Below are 26,866 nucleotides of genomic sequence, written 5' to 3'. Positions count from 1 at the left end.
ATTCTTAAGATTCCTAAAATAAAGATAAAAATTAAATGATTTTTTTCCATCAAGCGATATTTACCAAGGCTAATCTGCAATTGTGAATGGTGAAAATATACTCGAGTTAATAAATATCACTTTTGTTGGAATATATTTATAAATAATATAAATAATATAAATATATACCTGTTTTATTTGAATTACCATCCCAGGGTGGAGAGAAATACGACATTGATGAAGCCACCATTATAAGCCTCTTTGATACGAATTACAAAACCAAGCCCCCGTTGTCTGGCCCGATACACGTCGAGGAGCTGAACTATTTGCCTGCTGAGTTGCGGAAGTATGTAGGGATGCCATTTCCCCAGACCACCCTGAGAAGCGATGCTCAGCAAGGTAGCCATCCCAAGGTAAGCAACCCTTGGGTCCCCAGGTTTAGTCATCTTGTACTTGCTATGCTGTTCTTTGGGATAAAGCAAAGAGCTCGGGCAAAGGAGTGCTTTAATCTGCTTCAGTTGCATACAACTGAAGTGCTCTAGTCCCTCTTGCAAAAGGGTGACTGTTATATACTAAAGTTCTCACCCTGGGCCAGCAGGGGGATACTGCAGTTAGTTCAGGTCCACATATGCAAATAAGGGATCGAAAGTGACGTTCAGTGATTGGATAGTTACAGAAAGTTGTTACAGTTACGTTGTACTGGAGCTCTATATAAGCAGGCTGGCTGAACCCTTCAGTTCAGTTCTGTTCTGGCCTGTGAATGAACAAGAGCTGTTTGAAGAATCGCTGTGTCGTCTGATATGTTCACCCACAACTTAACAGTGACAGTCTGGACGCAGGGGTCAGCAAACTTTTTCAGCAGGGGGCTGGTCCACTGTCCTTCAGACCATGTGGTGAGTCAGACTATATTTTTGAGGGAAAAATGAATGAATTCCTATGCCCCACAACTAACCCAGAGATGAGTTTTAAATAAAAGCACACAGTCTACTCATGTGAAAACACGCTGATCCCCAGACCGTCCGCAGGCCGGATTGAGAAGGCTATTGGGCTGGATCTGGCCCCCAGGCCTTAGTTTGCCTACCCATGGTTTGGAGGCACCCAGTGTTTGAGATGCCGTTTAAAAAAATGCAATTAGACATGAGATTGTTTTAATATTATTATTATTATCATTCAGGAATCTTGTCAATCCAAGTCTGAGAAGATCAGGTATGGTGCCTGGTACCTGGACCCAAAGACTTGGAAGAAACAGAAACCTTTAGAAGATCCAAAAGCAAAAGACAGAAGGTCCAGGAATTCAAAGAGGGCATTGGGTGAAAAGGTATTGCCAAATATTTGGGTGTGTGGTGTGTGTGTCTTCTTCCAAGTGAAAGACTCCGCATCAGTCATGCAGTCAATGAGAGAGTAACATTGGGATGTATAATAATAATAATAATAATAATAATAATAATAATAATAATTTTATTATTTATACCCTGCCCATCTGGCTGGGTTCCCACACACACAATAAACCACACACACAATAAAGCACAATAAACCATCAAACATTAAAAACTTCCCTAAACAGGGCTGCCTCCAGATGTCTTCTAAAAGTCTGGTGGCAGTTGTTCTTCTCTTTGACATCTGAAGGGTTCCACAGGGAGGGTGCCACTACCGAGAAGGCCCTCTGCTTGGTTCTCTGCAACTTGGCTTCTCGCAGTGACGAAACCACCAGAAGGCCCTCGGAGGAGGACTTCTGTTTGCAGGCTGAGTGATATATATCACGTATGTAGACAAGCATGGTCAAACCAGGGACCTACAGTTAGCTGTCACAAGATGTATGAATACTGGGACCTTAGGATGAAAGGTGGGTAAAAATGATGATGGTGATAGCAAAATGGGACCAGAAAAGTGAACGCAAAGGCAGCGGCAGCATCTCAGCCGCCTTCAATAGTATATCTTGGTCTGATCTGTGCTCAGATACATATTACCCCCTCCTGCAGAATCCCTAACAATTGCAGTTAAGGCTCTCCCCCTAGTGGACTTAATTTGCACATCTGTTGGCTGCAGCCACTCCAGGAAGACCTCAACAGATTAATGGCTATGTAGTGCCTTGTAGGTCCAAGTTGTTTAGGGCTTTGTGAAGGTAAAGGGACCTCTGACCATTAGGTCCAGTCATGGATGAGTTGTGGCGCTCATCTCACTTTACTGGCCGAGGGAGCCAGCGTACAGCTTCCGGGTCATGTGGCCAGCATGACTAAGCCACTTCTGGCAAACCAGAGCAGCACATGTAAACACCGTTTACCTTCCCGTCAGAGTGGTACCTATTTATCTACTTGCACTTTGATGTGCTTTCGAACTGCTAGGTTGGCAGGAGCAGGGTCCGAGCAACGGGAGCTCACCCCATCATGGGGATTCGAACCGCCAACCTTCTGATCGGCAAGCCACCCGTGTCCCTAGGGCTTTGTAGGTCAAGGTAAAATCCTTGCGCCTGGTTTGCTAGCTTATATTGGCATCCGAGACACTTAATGCCATTGAACTTAATGGGGGCTGTTGCGAATCATGCCTGCTCTGACTGCATAGCCCTGCTCATAATGAATGCTTAGCCCCATCAGGCCAGTGTTCCACTTTTGGGGGCCCTGGAAACATAGATAATACATTTGTGTGTGTTCGCACTCAGTGGAGAGGTGAGGGAAAGGGAGAGACGCAGAGGGGGTGAAGAAGAAGAAAAGAGCTGGGGTGAGGGAAGGGAGGGGGGAAATAGTCCCTCAATGTGCATTCCCCCCCTGCCCAATGTTTTTTATTGATTTTCCACATTTATCACAAATAAAACATAACACATCACACAACCAAGAAAGACACAATACACTACAATAAACTAAACACGAAAGAAAATTAATGTTAACTACCTAAATCTCTTTATATTGGTGACTGGCTTCCTCGAATCCACTCTAACTGAATTTCATTATATCACCTGTATAACAGTTCTCCAAATTCATATTTCTCATAATATTAACTCCTTTCATTTACTAACCTCTTCACCTTTATTAATATTCAAATCCTTAATATTAAATGCCACATATTCTTGTTCTACTCCTAGTCCTATTTATTACTTCCAAGAATTTTCTAATTATCTTATCTCACAATATATAGCTAGGTATTCTTTAAATTTCTCTCAATGTGCATCTTAACATGCTTTGGTTTGGAATGACTTTCCAGGATATGGAGATAATGCAGCTTCATGGAACGTACGCTTTTAAGGAATTCCTTGAAGGAAAAGGCTACCGGATCCCAGATGTAAGGCTTAGACTCACACATTTATTATCAGTGATCAAGAACAAGTTTGGTTGCTCGTTTTCTATATACAGTGGTGCCTCGCAAGACAAAAAGAATCCGTTCTGTGATTCTCTTCGTCTAGCGGTTTTTTTGTCTTGCGAAGCAAGCCCATTGACGGATTAGCGGATTAGCGCTATTAGCGGCTTTTAGTGGCTTATCTGCTGATCGGATCAGCTGCTAAGCGGCTTAGCGGCTTAGAAAAAGGGGGGGGAGGGAAAAAAACCAGCAGGAACTCGCAAGACATTGTCGTCTTGCGAAGCAAGCCCATAGGAAATTCGTTTTGTGAAGCACCTCCAAAACGGAAAACTCTTTCGTCTAGCGAGTTTTCCGTCTTGCGAGGCATTCATCTTGCGGGGCACCACTGTACTGAGGCATTGTTTTGGGGGCCAGAAAATGCTTCTGAAAACCAGTCACTGGGAATCCCAAGTCAGGACAGCAGTATTTATATTGTGTACATTAAATTCGTATACCGCCAGTGTGGTGTAGTGGTTAAGAGTGGTAGACTCGTAATCTGGTGAACCAGGTTCGATTCCCCGCTCCTCCACATGCAGCTGCTGGGTGACCTTGGGCCAGTCACATGTCTTTGAAGTCTCTCAGCCCCACTCACCCCACAAAGTGTTTGTTGTGGGGGAGGAAGGGAAAGGAGATTGTTAGCCGCTTTGAGACTCCTTAGGGTAGTGATAAAGCGGGATATCAAATCCAAACTCTTCTTCTTCCTTCATCCATGGATCTCAGAGCGGATCACAACATATGGGGCCTAGGACCCTCTCGTACCTACGGGACCGCCTCTCCTGGTACGCCCCACGGAGGACCTTATGGTCTACAAATAATAACACCTTGGAGATCCCAGGCCTCAGAAAGATTAGGCTCACCTTGACCAGGGCCAGGGCCTTTTTGGCTGTGGCCCCAGCCTGGTGGAACGCTCTGCCACAAGAGACCAGGGCCCTGCGGGATTTGACATCTTTCTGCAGGGCCTGCAAGATAGAGCTGTTCCACCTGGCCTTTGGTCAGGGCTCAGCCTGACTCCCCTTTTATTTTGTATAAGAACTAATATGAAAGTGGCCTCCCAGAATTCTCCCAGGCCCATATAAGATCAGTGTAAACACTTGGGCCGATGAGCACTTACTGTTCCCAACCCTAGCCCTGCGGAAAGCCTTCTAATTAGAATTTGATTTTGACCTGTTTTTAGGAGGTAATTTGATTATTGTTTGATTTTATACTAATGTTACGTGTATACTTGATGTTAGCCGCCCTGAGCCCGACTTTGGCCAGGGAGGGCAGGATATAAAGATTTATTTATTTATATTAAACTACAATATGAAAAACACAAAATATGTAATAATTTTAAAAATTGTGCTCATCTCCTGCTTAAGGGCTTCTCATAAGCATCTGGTTCCCTACTGCGAGAACAGGATGTTAGAACAGATGAGATTTTGGTCCAGCAGAGCTCTTCCTTAGGAGGAAGAGGGCCTCCTCATGAGTCAGACCTCAACAGGATGGCCTCCAGATGTTGATGGACTCCAGTTCCCAGCATCCCTGACCATTAGCCATGCTGGCTGGCTCTGCTGGGAATTGTATTCTGGGGTGCAACACGTTGGCACTTGCTGGTCTATACATAGCAGGAGTACCAGCTTGACCCCATGACCATAGGTGCTATGCAGCATGCATGGCCCTGGCGCTGAAATTTGTGGGTGCCCGGCTCCTTCATGGAGAATTTTGTGGGTGCTCAGGCACTCAAGAGCCCCAGGGAGTTGGCACCTATGGCTCTTAGGGTTTCAAAGGGCAGAGGAGATACCATATTGGAGCAGGTGTTTCTCAAACACGGGTCCCCAGCTGTTGTTCGACTACAGCTCCCATCACCCCTAGTCGGCTAGGGGTGGTGGGAGTTGTAGTCCAACAACAGCTGCAGACTCAAGTTAGAAAAGAAGAGAGTTTGGATCTGCTATCCCGCTTTATCACTACCCGAATGAGTCTCAAAGCGGATAACATTCTCCTTTCCCTTCCTCCCCCACAACAAACACTCTGTGAGGTGAGTGGGGCTGAGAGACTTCAAAGAAGTGTGACTGGCCCAAGGTCACCCAGCAGCTGCATGTGGAGGAGCGGAGACGCGAACTCGGTTCACCAGATTACGAATCTACCGCTCTTAACCACTACACCACACTGGCTCTCAAACAAAGGAGAAACACAGGATTAGATTGTAGTCACTGGAGTGGCCTTCAGCAACCTAGTGCCCTCCATAGGTTTTAGACTACAGCCCCACCAGCCCCTTCCAGATGGGAGTTGTAGTCGAGAGGTGTGAAAGACACACTATAGAAAATAGTGAAGAGCTCCTTTTTAAAAAAACAAACCAAAGTCTGTGTGTTTTGATCCAGTTCTTGCAGCAGATGCTAGCTGTAGAAGAAGCAGCTGGACCAAGAGTGGGGGCCCTGAGACGCTCCAGGAATGAACTTCAGAGGTGTGAAGAGCCCGGAGAAGATTTTGCATCAACAATGGGGAATTAATATAAAAGAACTTATCAAGAGGAAGCCTAAGTGAGCGTTGGTCTACTGTAGGCCAGCCTAGTGGTTGGAGTGATTGCCTGGCTGGGTTGAGGGAGGTGTGGGGGTGAACAAGCTGGTTTTGAGGGGGGGGGACTGGAATTGAGGTTCAATAGCAGGGAGCCAGGTGTCCTAGGGGGGCAGTGGAATTGGGGAGGCAAGAAGGAACCAGGCAGAAGATGTGGGGTGTCGTTTTGAGGGTTTTCACAACAGCACTTAAAATGAAAGTGTTTTTGTACTAATTAATCTTTTTTTTAAAAAAGGAATCCTCCTATTGGGCAGGTTACTACCATTTTACTAATATTTTAATTATTATCTTCCCCCAAATCTTCCAGCAAAACCTTTCAGAACACTTTAGAATAGATAGATAGATAGATGATTGATTGATAGGTAGATAGATAGATGATAGATAGACAGATAGATAGATAGATAGATAGATAGATAGATAGATAGATAGATGATAGATAGATATATATAGATGATACGTAGATAAATAGACAGATAGATAGATATATATAGATGATAGATATAGACAGATAGATAGAATTACTAATTGCACAATAGTGCTTAAATAACAAAAGCACTTCAGCACAAATTTTAAAAGTGATGAAAAGGATTGAGAGTTGGGGAAAAGACCCCAGAAATGGTGCATTTTAGGTGAACAGAACCTTCCCAACCCACATGGCTGCATCAAGCCTGCTTGTTTGGGCGAAAATGCAGCAGGCTGTACATGCAGGCAAAATGCAGTAGTCCCGCTATAGTGTTGAAAAACCAGTTGCAATTCTGTTTTGCATTTTAAAGCAGAAACGACAGTGATTCGGTAACCACAGGAAACTACTGCTAAGGTCTACTACTGCCAAGGAGCTCAAGGTAGAGTACACAGTACTCCCTTTCTTCATTTCATCCTCACAATAACCCTGTGAGGTAGGTTAGGCTAAGCAACGACTGCTCCAAAGTCACCAAGTGAGCTTCATGGCCGAGAGGGGATTTGAATCCTGGCCTCCCAGCTTCAAAGAGAATGGCAGATTAAGCATTTATGTATAACTCATGGTACAAAAGGGACACAGGTGGTGCTGTGGTCTAAACCACAGAGCCTAGGACTTGCCGATCAGAAGGTCGGTGGTTCGAATCCCTGCAACGGGGTGAGCTCCTGTTGCTTGGTCCCAGCTCCTGCCAACCTAGCAGTTCGAAAGCACATCAAAGTGCAAGTAAATACAGTATTTTTTGCTCTAGAAGACTCACTTTTTCCCTCCTAAAAAGTAAGGGGAAATGTGTGTGCATCTTATGGAGCGAATGCAGGCTGTGCAGCTATCCCAGAAGCTAGAACAGCAAGAGGGATTGCTGCTTTCACTGCGCAGCGATCCCTCTTGCTGTTCTGGCTTCTGAGATTCAGAATATTTTTTTTCTTGTTTTCCTCCTCCAAAAACTAGGTGCGTCTTGTGGTCTGGTGCATATTATAGAGCAAAAAATACGGTAGGTACCGCTCCGGCGGGATGGTAAATGGTGTTTCCATGCACTTCCGTGCACACTTTTTGTCACAGTGTCCCATTGCACCAGAAGCGGTTTATTCATGCTGGCCACATGACCCAGAAAAACTTTCTGTGGGCAAACATCGGCTCCCTTGGCCTGTAAAGTGAGATGAACGCCGCAACCGCAGAGTCGTCTGTGACTGGACTCAACTGTCAGGGGTCCTTTACCTTTAACTTTTACATGCTGCAAAACAGTGTAGCTGCAACAAAGAGGACTAATTGAGCATGTCAAAAGGTATAAACTGCTAGTTGCTTAGTGTCCCCAAAATGCTTTAAGGCTGTAACGAAGGGGTGGTTTTGATTAATTTACATTGCTATAGCTATGCTTGTATTGCAGTTTGAATCCTTTGTAGCGACCTCAGCATTGGGGTTGCCACTTTGCACATGCAAAATAAATGTTTATTGGTTTATTACCTTGTTATTATTGACCTCCAATAAGGGAATGTGGTAATTCCACTAGTCCAGCACCCTAACTACTATATCACACTCCCTCCCGGCCGTGCCCCAGAAGTAATTTGATGTGGCTCCAGAACTTCCAAGGAATAATGCTAGCTTTATGCCTGTCAAAGATGTCGAACGCACAATGTGGAACCAGTCGCGTTTAGTCCCAATAAAATGACTGTGGAGATAATGAAAGGCAATATTTATTGTGACAACATGTAGGGGCTGCAGATGGGGGGGATTCTATAAACTGCAAGAAATTATGGGGAGGAAATAGTAGGATATCATTCTGCTGATAAAGATATATTTTTAATTTCAAGCATGCAGGGCAATGTGGGTATGTCTCTACACCACAGACTTCATATGGCTATTTCCCTCAACCAAGAGACCTGTACTTCTGTGAGGGGCATTCGGAATCCCTAGGGATGGACAAATGTGTTCATTTTTGTTTTCTCCAATTCTCATTTTTGCAATCTGAAATTCATTTCTGCACAATTCTACACTAGTGTGCAATTTTAAAAAAGAATCCTCATAAAGCAAATTGGATTTCTGAGCGAAGTCCTCCCCTCCAACTGTACATGTTTTCTTTTAATCCAGTTTCTTTTCAACCCAGTTTCTCCAAAGCAATTTCCCGAGCATAATTTTGTATGCTCTTTTCACTAAAAGGTACATTTATATGTAGATTTTAGCACAGGCTGTGCATTTCTGCACACGTCATTTGTCTGGTGAACTGCACCGTGTGATTTGGAGACACACAAATTCTGAAGGGGAGCTTTTTTCGGTTCACGTTATGGAAAATGTGAATTGGGGGAGTTTGCCTTTAGGTGAGAACCGTATCGATTTTCTCCAGCCCAAAGGATCCCTAACGGTGAACCCTCACTGAACTACAGTTCCCAGGATCCCTTGAGGGAAGCTGTAACTGGTACTATGAAGCCGACATAAGTCTCTGTGGTGGCGTAGATCTGCCCCACCGTGCCCTGCATTCAGCTCTATGATCTAATCAACATAGCAGGATTCGGGAGTCAAGGCTGTCTGGATGACCTCAGTCTTCCCACCGTTCGAGAACAGGCAGGAGGCTGTGTAGCACTTATTTCTGTCGTAGGTGTAGCAGGGCTGGTCGGGGTCGTTGCACATGCTGCTCTCCCCAGGCGCAGGGTGGTCGTTCGTGGCTTCACCGTCTGCTGCAGCACATTTATCACAGCTAGAAGACAGGTGGCAGAGGAGGAGAAAAGTTAGCCAACAGATCTGAAATATACTCGGAGTCGAGAGTGGATTTCATGCCCTTTATTCAGCTCATAGTGGTGAGGAGGAATGGAAGTTTCCCCAAAGTATCTGCTTTATATACATTATTTACACAATGGGCTGCACGTGACTGGCTAATTCCGGAATTCTCCTGTAGGCCAATCAGGTTGTGGATTCACTTCCATCTGGAGCTGGATTGGGTGGCTCCTGCAGACCAATCATACTGCTGCATTGTTCTAGGACCAATCAGACTGCTGCATTCTGAATCCTATTGTTCTAGGACCAATCAGACTGCTGCATTTTGGACCCTATTCAACTCAGTACATAACAAGATCCATACAAAGAGATTCCACAGGAGGAATAGCCAATGCTCTGCCTTCCAGTTGTTGTTGGACTACAACTCCCATCAACCCCTGCCAGAGCAGACACGCCCATGCACGCTGCTCAAATCTGCTTTGGAGGGTAGGTAAGAGGGGACCCTCTAGAACAGCCTTTCTCAACCTGTGGGTCCCCAGATGTTGTTGGACTACAACTCCCATCACCCCTAGCTAGCAAGGCCAGAGCTCAGGGATGGTGGGAGTTGTAGTCCAACAACATCTGGGGACCCAGAGGTTGAGAACCGCTGCGCTAGAACATGCTTAGGAGGTGGGGGAAGTTCTGTTGTGCAAATATAAATCCTTGTGCCCATGGGACGCATTAGTTCAGGGCTCCCCCAACAACTCCAGATGTTTTTTATTGACTGACTGATTAGATTTCTATACCACCCTATACTTGGGGGTTTCAGGGCGGTTCACAGAATAAAATCAAGATATAAAACCACAAAATACATAATAAAAATAAAAACAGCAACCCAATAGCCCCCCGCCTCCCAAAAACATTTTAAAAAGGCATAGGCTGTAAATCGGATCAACCAAAGGCCTGGTTAAAAAGGAACGGTTTTGCCTGGCGCCTAAAGGTGTATAATGAAGGCACCAGACGAACTTCCCTGGGGAGAGCATTCCACAGATGGGGAGCCACTGCAGAGAAGGCCCATTCTCGTGTTGCCACCCTCCGGACCTCTTGAGGAGGAGGCGCACAAAGGAGGGCCTCAGAAGGTGAGGTTCATATGGAAAGAGGTGGTCCTTGAGGTACTGCGATCCTGAGCCGTTTAAGGCTTTATAGGTCAAAACCAGCACTTTGAATTGGACCCAGAAACGAATTGGTAGCCAGTGCAATCAGCTGGGAGTTTTTGGACTACAACTCCCATCATCCCTAGCTAGCAGGATCAGTGGTCAGGGATGATGTGAATTGTAGTCTGAAAAACAGCTGGAAATCCAAGTTTGGGAAACCCTGCATTGATGGATACTGCCCTTTCTGCCCAAGGCAAGTGTGGGAGGTGTGTCCAGGGCTGATGGAAAGGGCTACTTAGTGCTACATTCTGGATATGACCCAAAGCCAATATAGCTGAGTTGGCGCAAGGCACAGTTGGTGCCATCTCAGTTATATGCTTTGTTGCAATATAATACACTTTACAGCGGCCTCAACTCTTTTAGCGCTACGTAAGCTTATTGAGATAAGTGCAATCAAGGGAAGCCCTTACAGCTTGGAGAAGTTGTAGACAAATCTGGTTCTCACTGGCGAGGTGGGGTCAGAGATGTTCTCTCTGGTCATCAGGGGAACTCTGGAGAAGGCAAAGAGGAAGAAAAAGTTACAAGCCAGATTGTTCAAATGAAATGCAGGAATGGAAACACAACCGTCATTGCAAGTTCTCTCCCCTTGTGGCCGCGGCAAGACAAAAACACTAGCAAGGGTCACAGAAAGATGGAGGGCACAAGGAGAAGGGGACGACAGAGGACGAGATGGTTGGACAGTGTTCTCGAAGCTACCAGCATGAGTTTGACCAAACTACGGGAGGCAGTGCCTGGCGTGCTCTGCTCCATGAAGAGTCAGACACGACTAAACGACAACAACAACAACAATCAGTGAGCCCGTGCAGATGAGTGAGCTCTCTCTCTCTGCAGCAGCTTTGTCATCTGTATGATGTTGTCAAGCCATTGGAAGGGTTTTATGGCTGCTGATAGCAGAGGTCAAGTGCAGTACAGGCATTTCTCCACTTACACGTTACAGTGTGGTGCCGGGAAATAAATAAATCTGTTTAAATGGCAAATGGGGAGTGGGAAAAGCAGGAAAACTGCAAAAATGGTGGGGAAAGAGCTGGCTAATGGCTAGCAATTCCAGGAGCCTTTGCACTGACCTCTGAGGCCTGTGGAGAGTTGGAGCTTGAGAAAGGAGGCTGTTCACAGGCTTTAAAGATTGTGTTCCCCACTATACACAATTTCATGTATATGTGTGGTACCCAGCAATGTAACCCCCATGTAAATGGGGAGATGCCTGTAGCTGAATGTGTAGTGAGAGGGTCTTCTAGGATGTTCTCAGAGTCGAAGGAGGATTGGATGTGAGGAACCACCAGAGAGTCTTGTGGCATCTTGGGAGTTCACCCACCACAAATCTGTTGGCGCCACAAGACTTTTCATGGTTTGAAAAAGACTTAACTGGGCTACACCTGTGAAACTGACAAAGTGATTGAAGTGGGGGAAGAGGGAGATCCTAGAGGGCTGTACAGTATTGGTGTCCTGCTTGCTCTTCCGTCTTCACCACAGAAGCTGCATGAAGAGTGAGATAATCCTGCTCCCCAAATTATAGAAAGGCTATGGAGCGTTTATTCCGTCCCATTCGGTGGCTATGGCTTGGACAGTTGTGTATATGCCTCAGGAAAAGGAGAAACTTTATATGAAGTACCACTTACATGATGCGGATGTTTCTCTCCAGTACTTCCTCTTGTGGGTTATCTTTGGAAGGGACGAATTTCGATGTCACCTTCACACACTGGCACTTGTTATCAACCAGGACCTTCTCTTCATCTTCATCCAGCCCATAATAAGCTGCCCATAAAACACAAGGTTTTTTAGACTGAGGAAGAAAAACGAGAACATTCTCTGGTGCCGATGTGCCAGATGTTTAGGGCGCACCTATTTTATCACATGCACATCCCGGAAAATACGACGCCAACGTAATAATGAGATGCAGAGGGTGGGTTACTGAGTCATACTGAGATTTGCAGCTGAAAGATCCTGGAAGCCAAATTTAGGCTGCTAGGGAGGAAGTTGAAACCCAAGGCTTCAACGTGGCATTTTCAGACTCAGAGGTCTACGTATCTCAGGTTCATCCCTGGGTTATAGGCTTAGGCTGGTTAGGGCTTCTGGGGGCACCAGGTTGGGAAAGTCTGGACTATCTGATAAATATCTGAATTTATGAAGCTGATTTACGCTGGATCAGAACACTGGTCCAATATTTTTTTATTCCAGCTGGTGACACAGCTCCCCTGGGCATTAATTGTTGCAATGCATCCCCTACTTTTATTATTGCACAATTATACAATTGTGGTATTATAATAAAAGGGGCGCTGCTGTGAGGGGGCATGGCTGCAACTGTCATGAAGGGAAGCTGAACGTTTGACTTTGCCACTGCACTACTTTTGCCACCCACTGCTTGGGGTCTCTGCCTTTTGCCCTACCCAGTCGCAATGGGCCTTAGCCTCCCTCCACTGCTGTTGTCCAGCATAAACAGCACAGGAGCCCTGCCAGAAAAAAGTACCAATCCTGCACTGGCCACAATCCTCTCCACTACACTTCCTCATTTTCCTACATGGGTCACCCCTGGGGCCATTCTGGATTCTTTTTCTTTTATCTGTCAGTCTGTATTCCTTCCCTTTCCCATATCTTAACCCCTTAATTCCATCTTACTTTCTGAATTTAATAAGTGGTTTCTACCATGAAGCTGCCATTATCATCATCATCATCATCATCATCATCATCATCAACTACAACCATTAGAGCAGAGTCAGTAGGGACATTGGCAGGAATGCATGCAAACTCCAAAACATATTAAGATTCATATAATAATAATAATAATAATAATAATAATAATAATAATAATACATTTTTATTTATACCTCGCCCTTCCCGGTTCAGAAAACCGGGCTCAGGGCAGCTAACAACAAATTTAAAACACTTAATTGATGCAACAAAAAAACAGCATAAAATACAGTATAAAACTTGAATAACAATAAATTCAGAATTCAAAAATCAATTTAGGGGGGAAATCCATCCAATAAACATTAGATGATCACCAGGGCTAGCTGGCTAAATTAGTCCTATTTGGGCCAGCGAGGAGACCAGGGGAGAATTATAGAAAGCAATGCACTTCTGGTTCGGAGGCATCACTCAAGCCAACCCCAAAAACAGAAAAAAATGGATACTTTAGCATTACTGAACACCTGGTGATCCCCATTTCAAAACACAGCTCTGGCATTAGACATAGTATATCTAATGCACATTATTGATTACCATAACCCTGATTTCAGAGCAGCCCAGTAGGATAAAATAAGCATCCTTTTTACTTTTAAAATTTTCAATCTAGATACAGTACCACCTTCTAGGTAAGAATTTTAGAGCCAATTAATATAGTGACGATTCTTCCCAGCACAAAAGCACTTTCTTTGCTTAAAACATTGTATCCGAGTTGCTTTCAATGGACAAATGTTGCATACCTGTTCCAAGAATAGCTCCCCAAAAGACAGCCAGGGTTCCACAGAGGATCCAGTAATTCTTCATTCTCTCTGCCTGCCTTCAAACACTCTCAGAGTTGTGCCTCTCTGCCAAAAAGCAGTCTGTGTGGCGGTGGCAGCCTGAGTTTCCTAAAAATGCCTGCCTAGATTGCAATCAAGTTGTGCTAACGGTGGTGCAAAACACATCCGGACAGAATGAAACCACAAACTAATGGTGGTTTACTAATCAGGGAGGAAAAGCCCGTTCTTCGAAAACTCTACTGGTGGATAGGTTTACAACATATCTCTCTCTCTCTCTCTCTCTCTCTCTCTCTCTCTCTCAACTTGGGTTTGCAATACACATAAAACACATATAAACATAAAACACACATATGCAGGGAGATTAGAGAACTAAAACAGATTAGACTGCAAGAGTATTCTAAGAAGTGTGATGCTTAGGTTGTTTGCCTCTGGGTTAAGAAACTATCAATAAAATATTATTGTCTGGCAGTGATCTGATGTCACAAGTGCTTCTGAGGAGGTGATGCTGTGTGGCATAGAATAAATTTGGCTTCACTCAACTCCTGGCAGACTAAATATTTTATATCAGGGTTAGGGAATCTCAGGCCTGAGGGCCAAATGTCTGGCCCCTGGGACACTTTGTCCGGCCCCTGAGAGTCTGTCCAAGCCACGCCCTCTCCCCAGCAACACCCTTCACCAGCCTCTCTTGAGCATTTTTGGATTATTTATTCGCCTGGGCATTTTAAGTTTTGTAACCAGAATCACAACCTTGACACAAGATGACACAACCTTGATATCAGAAAGTGAGGAAGAATTAAAGAACCTCTTAATGAGGGTGAAAGAGGAGAGCGCAAAATATGGTCTGAAGCTCAACATCAAAAAAATGAAGATCATGGCCACTGGGCCTCCTGACAAACAGAAGGGGAAGAAATGGAGGCAGTGAGAGATTTTACTTTCTTGGGCTCCATGATCACTGCAGATGGTGACAGCAGTCACGAAATTAAAAGACGCCTGCTTCTTGGGAGAAAAGCAATGACAAACCTAGACAGCATCTTAAAAAGCAAAGACATCCTCTTGCCAACAAAGGTCCGTATAGTAAAAGCTATGGTTTTCCCAGTAGTGATGTATGGAAGTGAGAGCTGGACCATAAAGAAGGCTGATCGCCAAAGAATTGATGCTTTTGAATTACGGTGCTGGAGGAGACTCTTGAGAGTCCCATGGACTGCAAGAAGATCAAACCTCTCCATTTTGAAGGAAATCAGCCCTGAGTTCTCACGGGAAGGACAGATCCTGAAGCTGAGGCTCCAAGACTTTGGCCACCTCATGAGAAGAGAAGACTCCCTGGAAAAGACCCTGATGTTGGGAAAGATGGAGGGCACAAGGAGAAGGGGACGACAGAGGACGAGGTGGTTGGATAGTGTTCATGAAGCTACCAGCATGAGTTTGACCAAACTGCGGGAGGCAGTGGAAGACAGGAGTGCCTGGCGTGCTCTGGTCCATGGGGTCACGAAGAGTCGGACACGAGTAAATGACTAAACAACAACAACAAACCAGAATCAGGCTGCTAATTTAGGACTCCCTCCACCTCACTGGGACTCTTTTCCTGCTGGCAGAGTCAGCAATGTTTGGCATCTTATCCCAGCAGCAAACTATTGGAACAGGCCTTGACGGCTGTGTTACTGTTAACTTCAGATTCTCTGCAGCTCACCTTAACCACAACCCACATCTATCCTGAAATTTCTTGAGAAATTCTCCTGCCTGATGCTTTCCCCCTCAAACCGGCTCATGTCTAATTTATAAACATAAGCCACATTCACTTGGCAGTTAAGCTGCATATTTGAGCAGACGACAGGTTCATGGATAAGTGTTCAGGGTGTGTGTGTTGCAGGAACGGGGAAACTAAATAGGAAATGTACATTGGGCATAAGGTATCCCCTCTCTGGTATGTACAGCAACATGCAAATGCAACTTGAAACTCGTGCGGTGGCGGGACTGCTCATGTGTAGGGACCCTAAAAGGTGGGGATGTTTTACACCCCAAAATTCACATTCTTTCAGAGCCAAACATTCCTTCGTTTGACCAAAGGCAAAACTAGGAACAGGCAAGACTCTAACCTTTGTGGGAAAAGGCAGAAGTCCCAGCAAAGGAAGAATGGATACAATAACTTATGGAACATGCAGAAATGGCAAAACTTACCGGAAGAATAAGAAATCAAGATAACCTATATATATATATATATATATATATATATATATGCTTTCGTAGATTTTCACGGGTACAGGAATGCAGGTTTTGGTGTCTTCGGGTGTCTTCCCGTGTAAGAGTTGGGGTGTCTAGGCGACGTTTCGACGAGGTCTCACTCGTCATCTTCAGGCTGGTGCTTTCGGCTTCTTGTTACTGGAACAGAGCAGGATCTCAGTGTTTGAGTTCCTATAAATACTGTTGAGGGGGTGTGGTGTATTGCCTCCAACGTTATGGGCAGAGGGGAAGTTCCCAGGGTGTGTCTTTTCTTCTTTTGTTCCTTAATTACTTGAGGGATATCTTGAGTGATTTCTTGAGTGATATCACTCAAGAAATCACTCAAGATATCCCTCAAGTAATTAAGGAACAAAAGAAGAAAAGACACACCCTGGGAACTTCCCCTCTGCCCATAACGTTGGAGGCAATACACCACACCCCCTCAACAGTATTTATAGGAACTCAAACACTGAGATCCTGCTCTGTTCCAGTAACAAGAAGCCGAAAGCACCAGCCTGAAGATGACGAGTGAGACCTCGTCGAAACGTCGCCTAGACACCCCAACTCTTACACGGGAAGACACCCGAAGACACCAAAACCTGCATATATATATATATATATACAGTGGTACCTTGGTTTAAGAACAGCTTAGCTTATGAACAACTTGGATTAAGAACGCTGCAAACCAGGAAATAGGTGTTTTGGTTTGTGAACTTTGCCTTGGAATAAGAACGTTTCACTTCCTGTTGAGTGTGTTCCATTTGGAAATTGAGTCCCCCGCTGCTATGGGAAAGCATGCCTTGGTTTAAGAACAGACAGAATCAGAATTCAAAATGGCCTTAACAGATTGGAGAAGCTAACAAAATGAATTTCAATAGGTACAAATGTAATGTTCTGCATTTAGGCAGAAAGAACCAGATGCACAAATATAGGATGGGGGACACCGGGCTTATTAGCACTACATGTGAAAAGGATCTAGGGGTCTTGGTGGACCACAAGCTTAACACGAGTCAACAGTGTGGTGCAGCAGCAAAAAAGCTAATGCTATTCTAGACTGCATCAACAGAAGTATAGTGTACAGATCAAGGGAAGTAATAGTACCACTCTATTCTGACTTGGTCAGACCACACTTGGAATATTGTGCCCAATTCTGGACACCACAGTTTAAGAAGGATGTTGACAAGCTGGAACATATGCAGAAAAGGGCAACCAAGATGATCAAGGGCTGGAAACTAAGCCTTATGAGGAGTGCTTGAAGGAGCTGGGTATGTTTAGCCTGCAAAAGAGGAGACTGAGAGGAGATATGATAACCATCTTCAAATACCTTAAGGGTTGTCACATGGTGGAGAGAGCATGCTTGTTTTCTCCTGCTCTGGAGGGTAGGACTTGAACCAATGGCTTCAAGTTGCAAGAAAGGAGATTCTAACTAAACATTTGGAAAAACTTTCTGACAGTAAGAGCTGTTTAGCAGTGGAACAGTCTCCCTTGGGAGGTTGTGGACTCTCTGTCCTTGGAGGTTTTGAAGCAGAGGTTGGATGGCCATCTGTCATGGATGCTTTAGCTGAGATTCCTGCATTGCCGGGGGTTGGAATAGATGACCCTTGGGTTCCCTTCCAGCTCTAAGATTCTGTGATTCTATATACAATATTTTTACATTATGCGGGTCCTAACTTCAGTTTAATTTTGCCCCCAAGCTCAAGATCCACGCCTTTAAACCAGCAAACTCATGTGCCTGAAAGATTAAAGTTATTTTACTGAAGTCACTTGCCTCTAGATCACAGGGCTCTTTGCTTTCCAGGGTCCAGCTGCAGAGCTCCTTATATCAGTCTCTGTGCACATTAAAAATACACACTTTATGACCACAGGAAGAGTTTCAGTTACTTTTTCAGTCACCAAGTACATGTTTGACAAAACCGGTAGCGGAAAATCAATAACAGGAAAAAGTTTCAAAGGTAGTTGATTCACTCTCTGGACTTAATTTATCCAAGGGTTCCCCCAATTTTGTGTGTCAGAACTCACGCCTACTATGTCAATAGGATTAGCTGTAACTTATTTCACGCGGAGGACAATGACTCGGGCTTGAAGCATGTGCAGAGAGCCCGTTGATCACCAGTGAATAACCACAGCCTGTCTCAAAGCATCTTGCATTATGGGGTTGGCAGGAGTCCTATGTCAGGTGTAATGGTTAGAGCAGGGGTCAGCAACCTAAGGACCATGGGCCAGAAGCAGCCCGCAGAGGTCGTTTGACCGGCCCCCAAGCCGCCCCCGAACCGAGCTGCCCACTCGTGCGCTGCACTAAATCATAGAATCATAGAATCATAGAGTTGGAAGAGACCACAAGGGCCATCGAGTCCAACCCCCTGCCAAGCAGGAAACACCATCAGAGCACTCCTGACATATGGTTGTCAAGCCTCTGCTTAAAGACCTCCAAAGGAGACTCCACCACACTCCTTGGCAGCAAATTCCACTGTTGAACAGCTCTTACTGTCAGGAAGTTCTTCCTAATGTTTAGGTGGAATCTTCTTTCTTGTAGTTTGGATCCATTGCTCCGTGTCCGCTTCTCTGGAGCAGCAGAAAACAACCTTTCTCCCTCCTCTATGTGACATCCTTTTATATATTTGAACATGGCTATCATATCACCCCTTAACCTCCTCTTCTCCAGGCTAAACATGCCCAGCTCCCTTAGCCGTTCCTCATAAGGCATCGTTTCCAGGCCTTTGACCATTTTCGTTGCCCTCCTCTGGATACGTTCCAGTTTGTCAATGTCCTTCTTGAACTGTGGTGCCCAGAACTGGACACAGTACTCCAGGTGAGGTCTGACCAGAGCAGAATACAGAATCGGTGCAGCACAGCACGGGGACTCGCTTCTGTGGCGCTGTAAATTGCGTCTGCGCATGCACAGACACTGAAAATCACAGGTGTGCACGCGCAGATGTCAAAAATCGCAGGTGCGCCTCATGCACACACGCGATTCGGCCCACGGAGGGATCTCTGCGGGACCGATCCGGCCCAGGCAAGATAAACCTCGCTGACCCCTGGGTTAGAGTTTCGGACCAGGGCATGGGAGATGAGAGTTCAAATCCCTGCTTAGCCATGAAGCTCCCTGGGTGACTTTCGGCTAGTCAGTACATCCCAGTGTAACCTGGGATAAAGCAAGGAGGAGGGAGAACCACGTATGCCACCTTCAGCTCCTTCAAATAAAAACATATGCAAATACATATTTTAATGAAGCTATTGAATTATATACATGGCATCTGAAGATTTAAGCATCTTTACTTTGTTAAGCGCCCTAAGAGTTGCTCTTCCTTTCCTTTAGAGAGCTGTAACTCTTAATTCCAGTTTAACTGGCCCTGCTGCACCTGCTCTGTGGTTTTCTTAAGAAGAAACTGGCACCTGCACTTATTTTGCATAGAACGGCTCTTGGGTTTGGTATCGGTCAGCCTGCTTGTTTCAGAGGCTTGTTTCAGAGGCACCATTACTTCACTCTGAGTGATTACAATGCCTTGGTGATGTACAGAGGGCACTAAGAAACAGCAGTCCAGCCCGATAGAACATACTGACTGTGGTAACTTAAGGTGGAAGGATAGCCTGAAAAGCAGCTTGAAAGCCTCCACAAGTAGATCAAAAAGGGAATTGTACTGGAAGCACAACTGGAAAGGTGGGAGGAACTGGTTGTATTTAACTTGGAGAAGAGAAGACAGAGGAGGGACATGTCAGCACTCTTCAAATCCCTGAAAGGCTGACACTTAGGTCAAATACACTTTGGGACAGAGCTTTCCAAACTGTGTGTCGTGACATGTTAGTGTGTTGGCTGCAGTGTGTAGGTGCGTCATTGAAAGGGGTTAGTTTAAGCTCTGGTTTGGGAGTAAAACTGAATGACGGTGTTGCGAAATGATGCATGTCTAAAAGGTGTTTCACCAGCATGAAAAGCTTGGAAAGCTCTGCTTTAGCACCTTAAAGCACAGCAACTCTTCCCAGATTTCATCACTCAAAGCACAATTGCTTTTTCCACACCTGCAACCTTTCCAACTCCTGTTCACAAAACTGTCATCTGGGCATACGCAACAGTTGTCTCGAGTGCACACACCTCAGCTTAACTGCAAATTGAATGTGGCTGACATTTTTCAAATTGGATGGAAGCTGGTTTGAGGAGAAATGCGCTGAACAGCAGGATTTCTCAAGAATTACAGGACAGCTATGGGATTGTGGCTAACATCACGTGTACATGGTTTCAAACACCAGTGATGGGAGTACACTGGAGCCAGAGTAAAGGGTCATGCACACACGGTCATAGAAGAGTGCAAAAAATTGTTTTCTGGTGCCCTAGAAGACACATGGACTACAGGCAGGTAAATGTCATTTCAATATTAGGAAGAAACCACTTGACAGTAAGAGTAGGTTAACAAAAGAACCCGTTACTTAGAGGGGTGGTGGAATCACCAACGCTGGAAGTCTTTAAGCAGTCTGGACAGGAAAAATCATCTGTTGGGGAAAAGCCTCTGGGCTTCTTGCATCAAGCAGGTTAGACTAAACCAGTGGTTCCCAATTAGCTAAGGACTGCAGACCTGTTTTTCAAAAGTGAAGCCATGGACTTGCTACTTTTGAAAAACTTGATATCTCTATGGTAGTTTTTGTTATATGAATGGTGCCGCGGACTCTGCACCAATTCTTGCCTATTAACACCCTACTATGTCATTTGGGGCTGTGGTGTTTACTCAGTTAACCGGTGATCAAAAGCCTTTTAATGGCCTAAAAATGTGCTTGCAAAACTCATGGAAGTGTTTATTGAACTTACAAGAACTGTAGGTGGAAGGTGTCCTCTCAGAAAAAGCACCCTGTCTTCTACATTAATTACTAAGGCAGTCCCTGCTGTCGCAGGTACATGAATTATCTAGAAACGAAAAAAGAATGTTCAATTCCATACAAGCCAATTGTTTTTATTAATGTGCAAATTAATTTCGATTTAATATATTACCAGCAGCACAAGCCTATGTAGGCCTACTCAGAAGTATATTCCATGTATAGACTTGTATAGGGTTGCAGACTTACTTTGATTAAACTTATATATTTATCGATTCTGTTAATCCATTGGCAGTCCTGAAGATGTAAAAATGTCAAGACTTGCCTTTCTGGATTAATCAAAGACCCATGAAGCCCAGGATTTTGTTTCTGATGGCAACTAGCAGATTATTCTGGGGAAATTCGCATGTGGCGGTCCATCTTTTGATATTCCAATGTACGCTTCAGTAACTGAAGGCCAGCACCCACTGTTCAGTAACAGTGGCCAGCATCCATCAATTAACCTACCTTCTATGGCAGGAGCTGCTAATGTGTGGTACCCTACAGATGTTGTTGGACTCAAACTCCCATAATGCCTGACCATTAGCCATTCCGGCTGAGGCTGATGGGAAATGGGAGTCCAACATCTAGAAGGCATCATGTTAGCTGCTTCCACCCTAACATATATTTTATCCTTTAGAAAAGCTAAAAGTCGGCATCTGTCTCCATCTTGTGGCAACGAAATGATCTCACAACATGAGCAGCAACACCATTGCTTGTTCTGAATCAGGTTTCATCCAGAGACCCCAAGTCCTAGCAGTGTGAGCAGGGAGAGAACAACACTGTCATTTCACACTTTCCACCACTCCTTCGGTTGCTAAACAGGGTGTCTGTGTGAGAAGCCTCAGGGGGGAAATCCAGGAGGTCTTTTCTTTCTTTCTTTCTTTCTTTCTTTCTTTCTTTCTTTCTTTCTTTCTTTCAGGGAAGGGCCACCATAGCTCAGCGGCTGCCTTGCAAGCAGACACCACCAGATTTAGGGTGGTGTGGAGCAGACAGGAAGCACAACAACAACACTTATATTTATACGGGTACCTATAGAAGACCCATTTAAAAAGCAGCTGTACCAAAATGAAATATTGTGGAAAATAATAAATATTTAGGGGGAAAGGGCTCCCAATCTTGGTCTTGTTCAGGGAGCCATATTACCAAACTCCACCCCTGATGTAGCCGATTCCCAGGTTCGGTCCCTGCAGGGTGAGTTGCGAGGCTGCTGCCTAGAAAGCCGCTGCCAGTCAGTGTAGACAACACTAACCCAGATGGACCAAAAGTCTGACTCAGCATAAAGCAGATTCCTAAGGAGAAATAAAGAGACATCTATCTGTCTATCGAGCTGAGTGAACAGTGCATTGCTATTAACTGGCATCGATTAATATGTATCTTGGACCTGTGTGGATGCTCGTTCTATTAAATGGAAGCAGCGGAAGGGGCTGAGATACACGCGCTTGGCACTCCATTACGCCGCACGCTTTACGTCGGCCACGTGTCCCCCTGCGGATCTCGCATGCGCACTTCATCGGCCGAACGCCCCGCCTCGCCTCGCCTCCGGCGCGCACCCTCCCCATCACCTCTCTATGCTTCTTACCGAAACCAGAGCGTCCACAAGTGAGGCGGAAGGCATAAAGCAGGGCGCATCAACCGACCGGATGTAGAATTTACTCGCTTACTCTAGGCCGGAAGTAAAGCACCTGGAAAGCGAGGTCGCTGTACAGTTCGGAATCTACCGGAGACGCGTAGATGAAGGACGGCAAGAGGGAGGCTTACGGCCGCCGGTTATTTCCTGAACAACGAAATGACAATTGGGAATTAGTTAAGTGGAGGCGGGGGCGGCGGCTTACCCGTTTCTTGTGAGCCGGAAGTGAAAGCCTGTTTCCAAGGCGCACCGACCTTCGACCCGGAAGTAGTGTTGTGCGTTGGCGGCCGCACAGCAGCAATACTGCATGCTGGTTTGCCGACTGCCGATCCGTCCTCACTGCCGGCAACATGGGGAAGCCACGGCGGAGAATAGCCCCGGGCCTGAGGGCCTCGCAGCCGCAGGAGGAAAAGATGGAGGAGCCGGAGCCGGGAGCCCCGATCTTCACGGAGGAGGCAGACGATTTCCACCAGCGGCGTCTGGAGGAGGCAGTGCTGGCGGCGCTGGGCAGCGAGGAGGAGGAGGAGGAGGAAGATGGCGAGGAGGAGGTCTTGGGACTAGAGCTCTCTGAGGAGAGTGAGACGGAGGAGGATGGAGAAGATGAGGGCGCGGACGACGACGAGGATGGAGGCGAAGGCGAGCCCCTGGATATGGACAGCGACCTGGAGGAGCAGCGGGGCGGCAGCGGAGACCTCGGCCTCCCCCATGAGTTCGCCTGGGGCCAGCGGAAACAGCTCTATTACGGCACCGACTACGGCAAGGCTGTGGCTCGCTCCAAAGCAGCCAAGCAGAGCCAGGAGGAAGCCGAAGCCGAGGAGCTGGAGGAAGAGGAGGAGGCCCAAGCCATTCAGAAAAGGCTGGTGCAGAATCTGGGGGAGGATGACTACGGCCTGGACCTGATAGCGGCCTACGCTGCGGCAGCCCAGGAGCCAGGTCGAAAAGAGTCCGGGTCGAAAATTGCCAAGGACTTGCAGTCTCTCTCTAAAAAAGAGAAGTTGAAGCTGTTGAAAAAGGAATCCCCGGAGTTGCTGGAGCTGATTCAGGACTTTGAAGCCAAGTTAACTGAGCTCAGAGATGAACTGGAGCCGCTCATGCAAATGGTAAAAGATGGGGTCATCCCAGAGGGAAAGGGCAGCCAGTATTTACAGACCAAATACCATCTCTATTTGAACTATTGCTGCAACATTAGTTTTTACTTGGTGCTGAAAGCCAAAAGGATTCCAGTTCACGGTCACCCTGTCATTGAAAGACTTGTAAGTTACAGAAATTTAATAAATGACTTGGCGACTGTGGACCAAAAACTGTCACCGGAAATTCGTCTGCTCCTTAATGAATTCCATAGCAGTGATGCTGGTGATGTGGAAGGTAGGAAGAAGCTTATCGTGCCTGCTAGAAAGCCTGTTAATAAAATCAAACCTAAATCTGTTGGTGAGCTTTCTAATGGTAAGGATGCTGAAGAACCTACAGATGATTCAGATTTGGATGAGGAGGCTGCCCTGAATTATTATAAGGAGATGGAAGAAAAGATAAAGCTTAAGAAAAAGAGGAAACGAGAAGAAACAGAATGTGTGGAAGACCTGATTATGGAAGAGGAAGCAGGAGATCAAAAGAGAGGTGCAACATACCAGATTGTCAAGAATAAAGGCCTCACACCCAGAAGGAAAAAGATTGATCGTAACCCAAGAGTCAAGCACCGTGAGAAATTCAGACGTGCCAAGATTCGTAGGAAGGGGCAGGTTCGTGAGGTCCGAAGAGAAGAACAAAGATACGGAGGCGAACTGTCTGGCATTCGTGCTGGAGTTAAGAAAAGTGTTAAGCTTAAGTGATTCTCTTTGTATAATTCTTTTTTTACTCGCTGAAGGCAGTGAATGTGAGCTCAATAAATGTTCATTTTTGGGGTAAATAAAGGTAATATGTATTTATTTTAACACAGAGAAAGCAGCATTGTTCATAGTATGCAAAGTTCAGGGCAACTGCCTTTCCCAGTTGTTTCATTTGTCCAGCAGCTCATCTTTGTGGTCATCCGCAGTAACCAGTAACTGTGTTTAAATGTAAATCCCAATCACTGCATTGAGAACATAGCAGGTCAACTATCCTCTCACCTTCTACCACTTTTTGACCTGCTAGGTTGCATTTCTGTGCACTTTTGACTTTCAGTAACTGCATTGAGCTCAATAGGAATTCTTAGTTAATATGCCCAGGATTGAGTTCCAGATACTTTGGCCTGACCCAATAAGGCTCTCCTTAGTTCTTAAGGGACCCAAGGAATATTTAATCTGCATTAAGCTATCTTGAGCATACACTTAGGGCTAGGCTGATCAGATCCAATGCGAAAGTGGAGACGGTCCTGTATGTTGTGAATGATAAGAGCTTTGGCAGGTAAAGCTTCTAATGCATAAGTTTAATTTGCTTCATTCAGACTCACAAAAACTTTCTATATACTTTCTATACCTTCTAAGTTACCTGTGTGCTCTACATTAATACAGTATGCATATTTGAAGCCACAGTTTAGCATATGGTGCATTGCTAGCTGGGTTGAGTGAAACCAAAACCAATCACTTTTTGATTTTAAAATGTTAGCAGGTATGTTTAACATAATGACTAGAAACCATTCAGAAATGAACTGTGAGGGGATGCCTATTAGTAGTTAATTTTTTTAAAGGGATATTAACCCTGAAGCATAGAGGCACATGCTGTGATGAGTTGTTTTTAGTGGTGGGCACCAACATTGTAATTAACATTGTAATTAAAATTGTGAGGGGTTTAAGGCTACAGAAAATAGTGACTGGAAGTTACTTTACAGAAAAGTAACTTCCATTGCAGGTGGGGAGAGGTCAGTCTTTTTGTAGAGCAAGCCATGATTTTGAGATGTGGTTTTAAGGACTGACAAGTGGGACAAACTCTTGCAATGTAGAGGACTATTTTGCTGCAATGCTTTGTGATATTCCATCTACCTTCCTCTGTACATCCTGTGCCCACAAACAGCACAGTGGTCAGTAATCATGGTTGGTCCTCAGTAGGCTGTTTTTGCACACCTCTTTAGTCCCCCTCCAGCAAATATTATTGCACTTTTGAAAATCTTAGCATTCCCCCAAGCCTATTGGATGATGTCTTTGGTTTGATGCTCATGCTAGGGCATCAGAAATAAGAATGAACCATGGTGTTTATTTGAAAAGCTTGTAAATTCTCTGTAATGTTTGAGAGATCACTTTGTAAAGGGAATAAAGTGGTGAAATGGAAGATTAGGGCAAGCTTTTTAAACAGGCTGCAGTTTGAGTTTTTATCTTCTAAAGGGAAAGTGCCCCTGTGCAGAAATTAGCAAACAGACCATGTCTAGATCATTTGAGGTAAGCAAATATAGACATATTCTTCTGTGTGCATTTATGAGGAGAGGCCATGCTTCACGATTGCTTCTCAATATGCTTGCAGTAAAAGCCAAGCAAGTGTGTTTGATTAAGGAACCATAGGTTTGTATTTCTGCCTAGCCATAAATGAGTGGGGAGGCAGTCAAGGGGTAGAGTGGGGAAAGGGAACAATACTTTGACCTTTTGGTAGTAATGGCTGGTTAAGAGTTTCAAGCGGGAACCTTTCTGAGCGCTGCCTGGAAATGCCAAGGATTGAGCCTCACAGAGCGATCTTGGGCCAGTCAACTTTCTCAGCCTAACCTACCTATCAGGGTTGTTGTGAGGATAAAATGAGGAGGAAGAGAACCATGTACTGTGCCGCCTTGAGATCCTTGGAGGAAAGGTGGGATATAGAAGAAATAAATATTAATAAACCCAAGACCTTCTGCAGGCAAAGCGTGGTATCTACTACTTACCAACTCAAATGCAGTATTTTTAAGAGAGCAGAGAGAAATCAAGTTAATGTGTTACCCAGCCCTTACTAGGCATACAAAAGCAAATTACTGTATTTTTCGCTCTATAACACGCACCCGACCATAACACGCACATAGTTTTTAGAGGAGGAAAATCCGTAGGCATGCCACCCGTAGGCATTTCCTCCATAACACACACAGACATTTCCCCTTACTTTCTAGGAGGAAAAAAGTGAGTGTTATGGTGCAAAAAATATGGTAAATCCGCAAGGTGTGACATCTTCTGTACATGCTCAGGTGGTACAAATTTCCTTTCTAATTGCATCTGGTATGAAAAAAGGCTCAGCCAGAATATAAACTCAAATAGTGCATTTTCCTCAAGGGTTTTAAGCCCTAAATGGTAACGGTAACATGTAAATAACTTTTTTTGTGTGGCAGGGAAATGGATGAGGGGATATACTTCATTTTAGTTTAAGGAACTGACAACTGTGGTGGATTCGGAGTGGGAACTGCTCTCAAGTGTCCATTTCCTGGCAGATAGGAGTCAAGAATGAAGCCCACAGTGAACTTTAAGAAGGAATGGGAAAACTTTATACAGTGGTACCTCAGGTACCTCGTGCTCTGGTCCATGGGGTCACGAAGAGTCGGACATGACTAAACGACTAAACAACAACAAACCTCAGGTTAGGTACTTAA

General features: G+C 45.1%; 3 protein-coding genes and 1 long non-coding RNA gene across 10 annotated transcripts in view; 2 read left to right on the top strand and 2 right to left on the bottom strand.

Annotated features, from left to right (window-relative positions):
* LOC310685868 (protein FAM47E-like) overlaps window positions 1-26,866 on the top strand; it is a 239,843-nt gene that overhangs the window by 14,582 nt on the left and 198,395 nt on the right. The window contains exons 5-9 of one of the 5 annotated variants that reach the window (XR_014515574.1): window positions 195-392; window positions 1,154-1,297; window positions 3,175-3,252; window positions 5,664-6,218; window positions 6,262-7,767. Coding sequence is in view for 3 of the 5 variants with exons in the window: in XM_083458919.1 (XP_083315045.1) it covers window positions 195-392; window positions 1,154-1,297; window positions 3,175-3,252; window positions 5,664-5,792 (549 nt within the window). In the remaining 2 variants the exon portion in view is untranslated. Of the gene's footprint in view, window positions 1-194; window positions 393-1,153; window positions 1,298-3,174; window positions 3,326-3,662; window positions 3,755-5,663; window positions 7,768-26,866 lie in introns of those variants that run through there. The other 4 variants (XR_014515575.1, XM_083458921.1, XM_083458919.1 and 1 more) reach the window with 4 other exon arrangements.
* JCHAIN (joining chain of multimeric IgA and IgM) lies at window positions 7,986-13,893 on the bottom strand. The gene is made up of 4 exons (XM_083459126.1): window positions 13,629-13,893; window positions 11,826-11,961; window positions 10,620-10,700; window positions 7,986-8,999 (listed from the first exon to the last, which is right to left on the bottom strand). The coding sequence occupies exons 1-4, from the start codon at window positions 13,690-13,692 to the stop codon at window positions 8,795-8,797; spliced, it is 486 nt and encodes a 161-aa protein (XP_083315252.1). The 5' UTR covers window positions 13,693-13,893; the 3' UTR covers window positions 7,986-8,794.
* On the bottom strand, window positions 16,494-22,264 carry LOC310686021. Of its 3 annotated transcripts, none has more exons than XR_014515647.1 (3): window positions 22,108-22,264; window positions 20,680-20,775; window positions 16,494-17,764 (listed from the first exon to the last, which is right to left on the bottom strand). It is a non-coding gene; the product is annotated as an uncharacterized lncRNA (long non-coding RNA). The 3 variants fall into 3 exon arrangements; XR_014515649.1 differs by having other exon boundaries at window positions 16,494-17,713; window positions 22,108-22,262; XR_014515648.1 differs by lacking the exon at window positions 16,494-17,764 and adding an exon at window positions 19,043-19,075.
* On the top strand, window positions 22,319-24,260 carry UTP3 (UTP3 small subunit processome component). Its single transcript, XM_083458844.1, has one exon. It carries the CDS (start codon window positions 22,704-22,706, stop codon window positions 24,177-24,179), a length of 1,476 nt encoding a protein of 491 aa, XP_083314970.1. The 5' UTR covers window positions 22,319-22,703; the 3' UTR covers window positions 24,180-24,260.

This window comes from Podarcis liolepis (genome assembly GCF_965112155.1).
Source record: "Podarcis liolepis genome assembly, chromosome: 9".
NCBI classification, from domain to species: Eukaryota; Metazoa; Chordata; class Lepidosauria; order Squamata; family Lacertidae; genus Podarcis; species Podarcis liolepis.
Note: the sequence above shows the minus strand (reverse complement) of the source record. Positions and strands in the feature narration are given on the sequence as shown.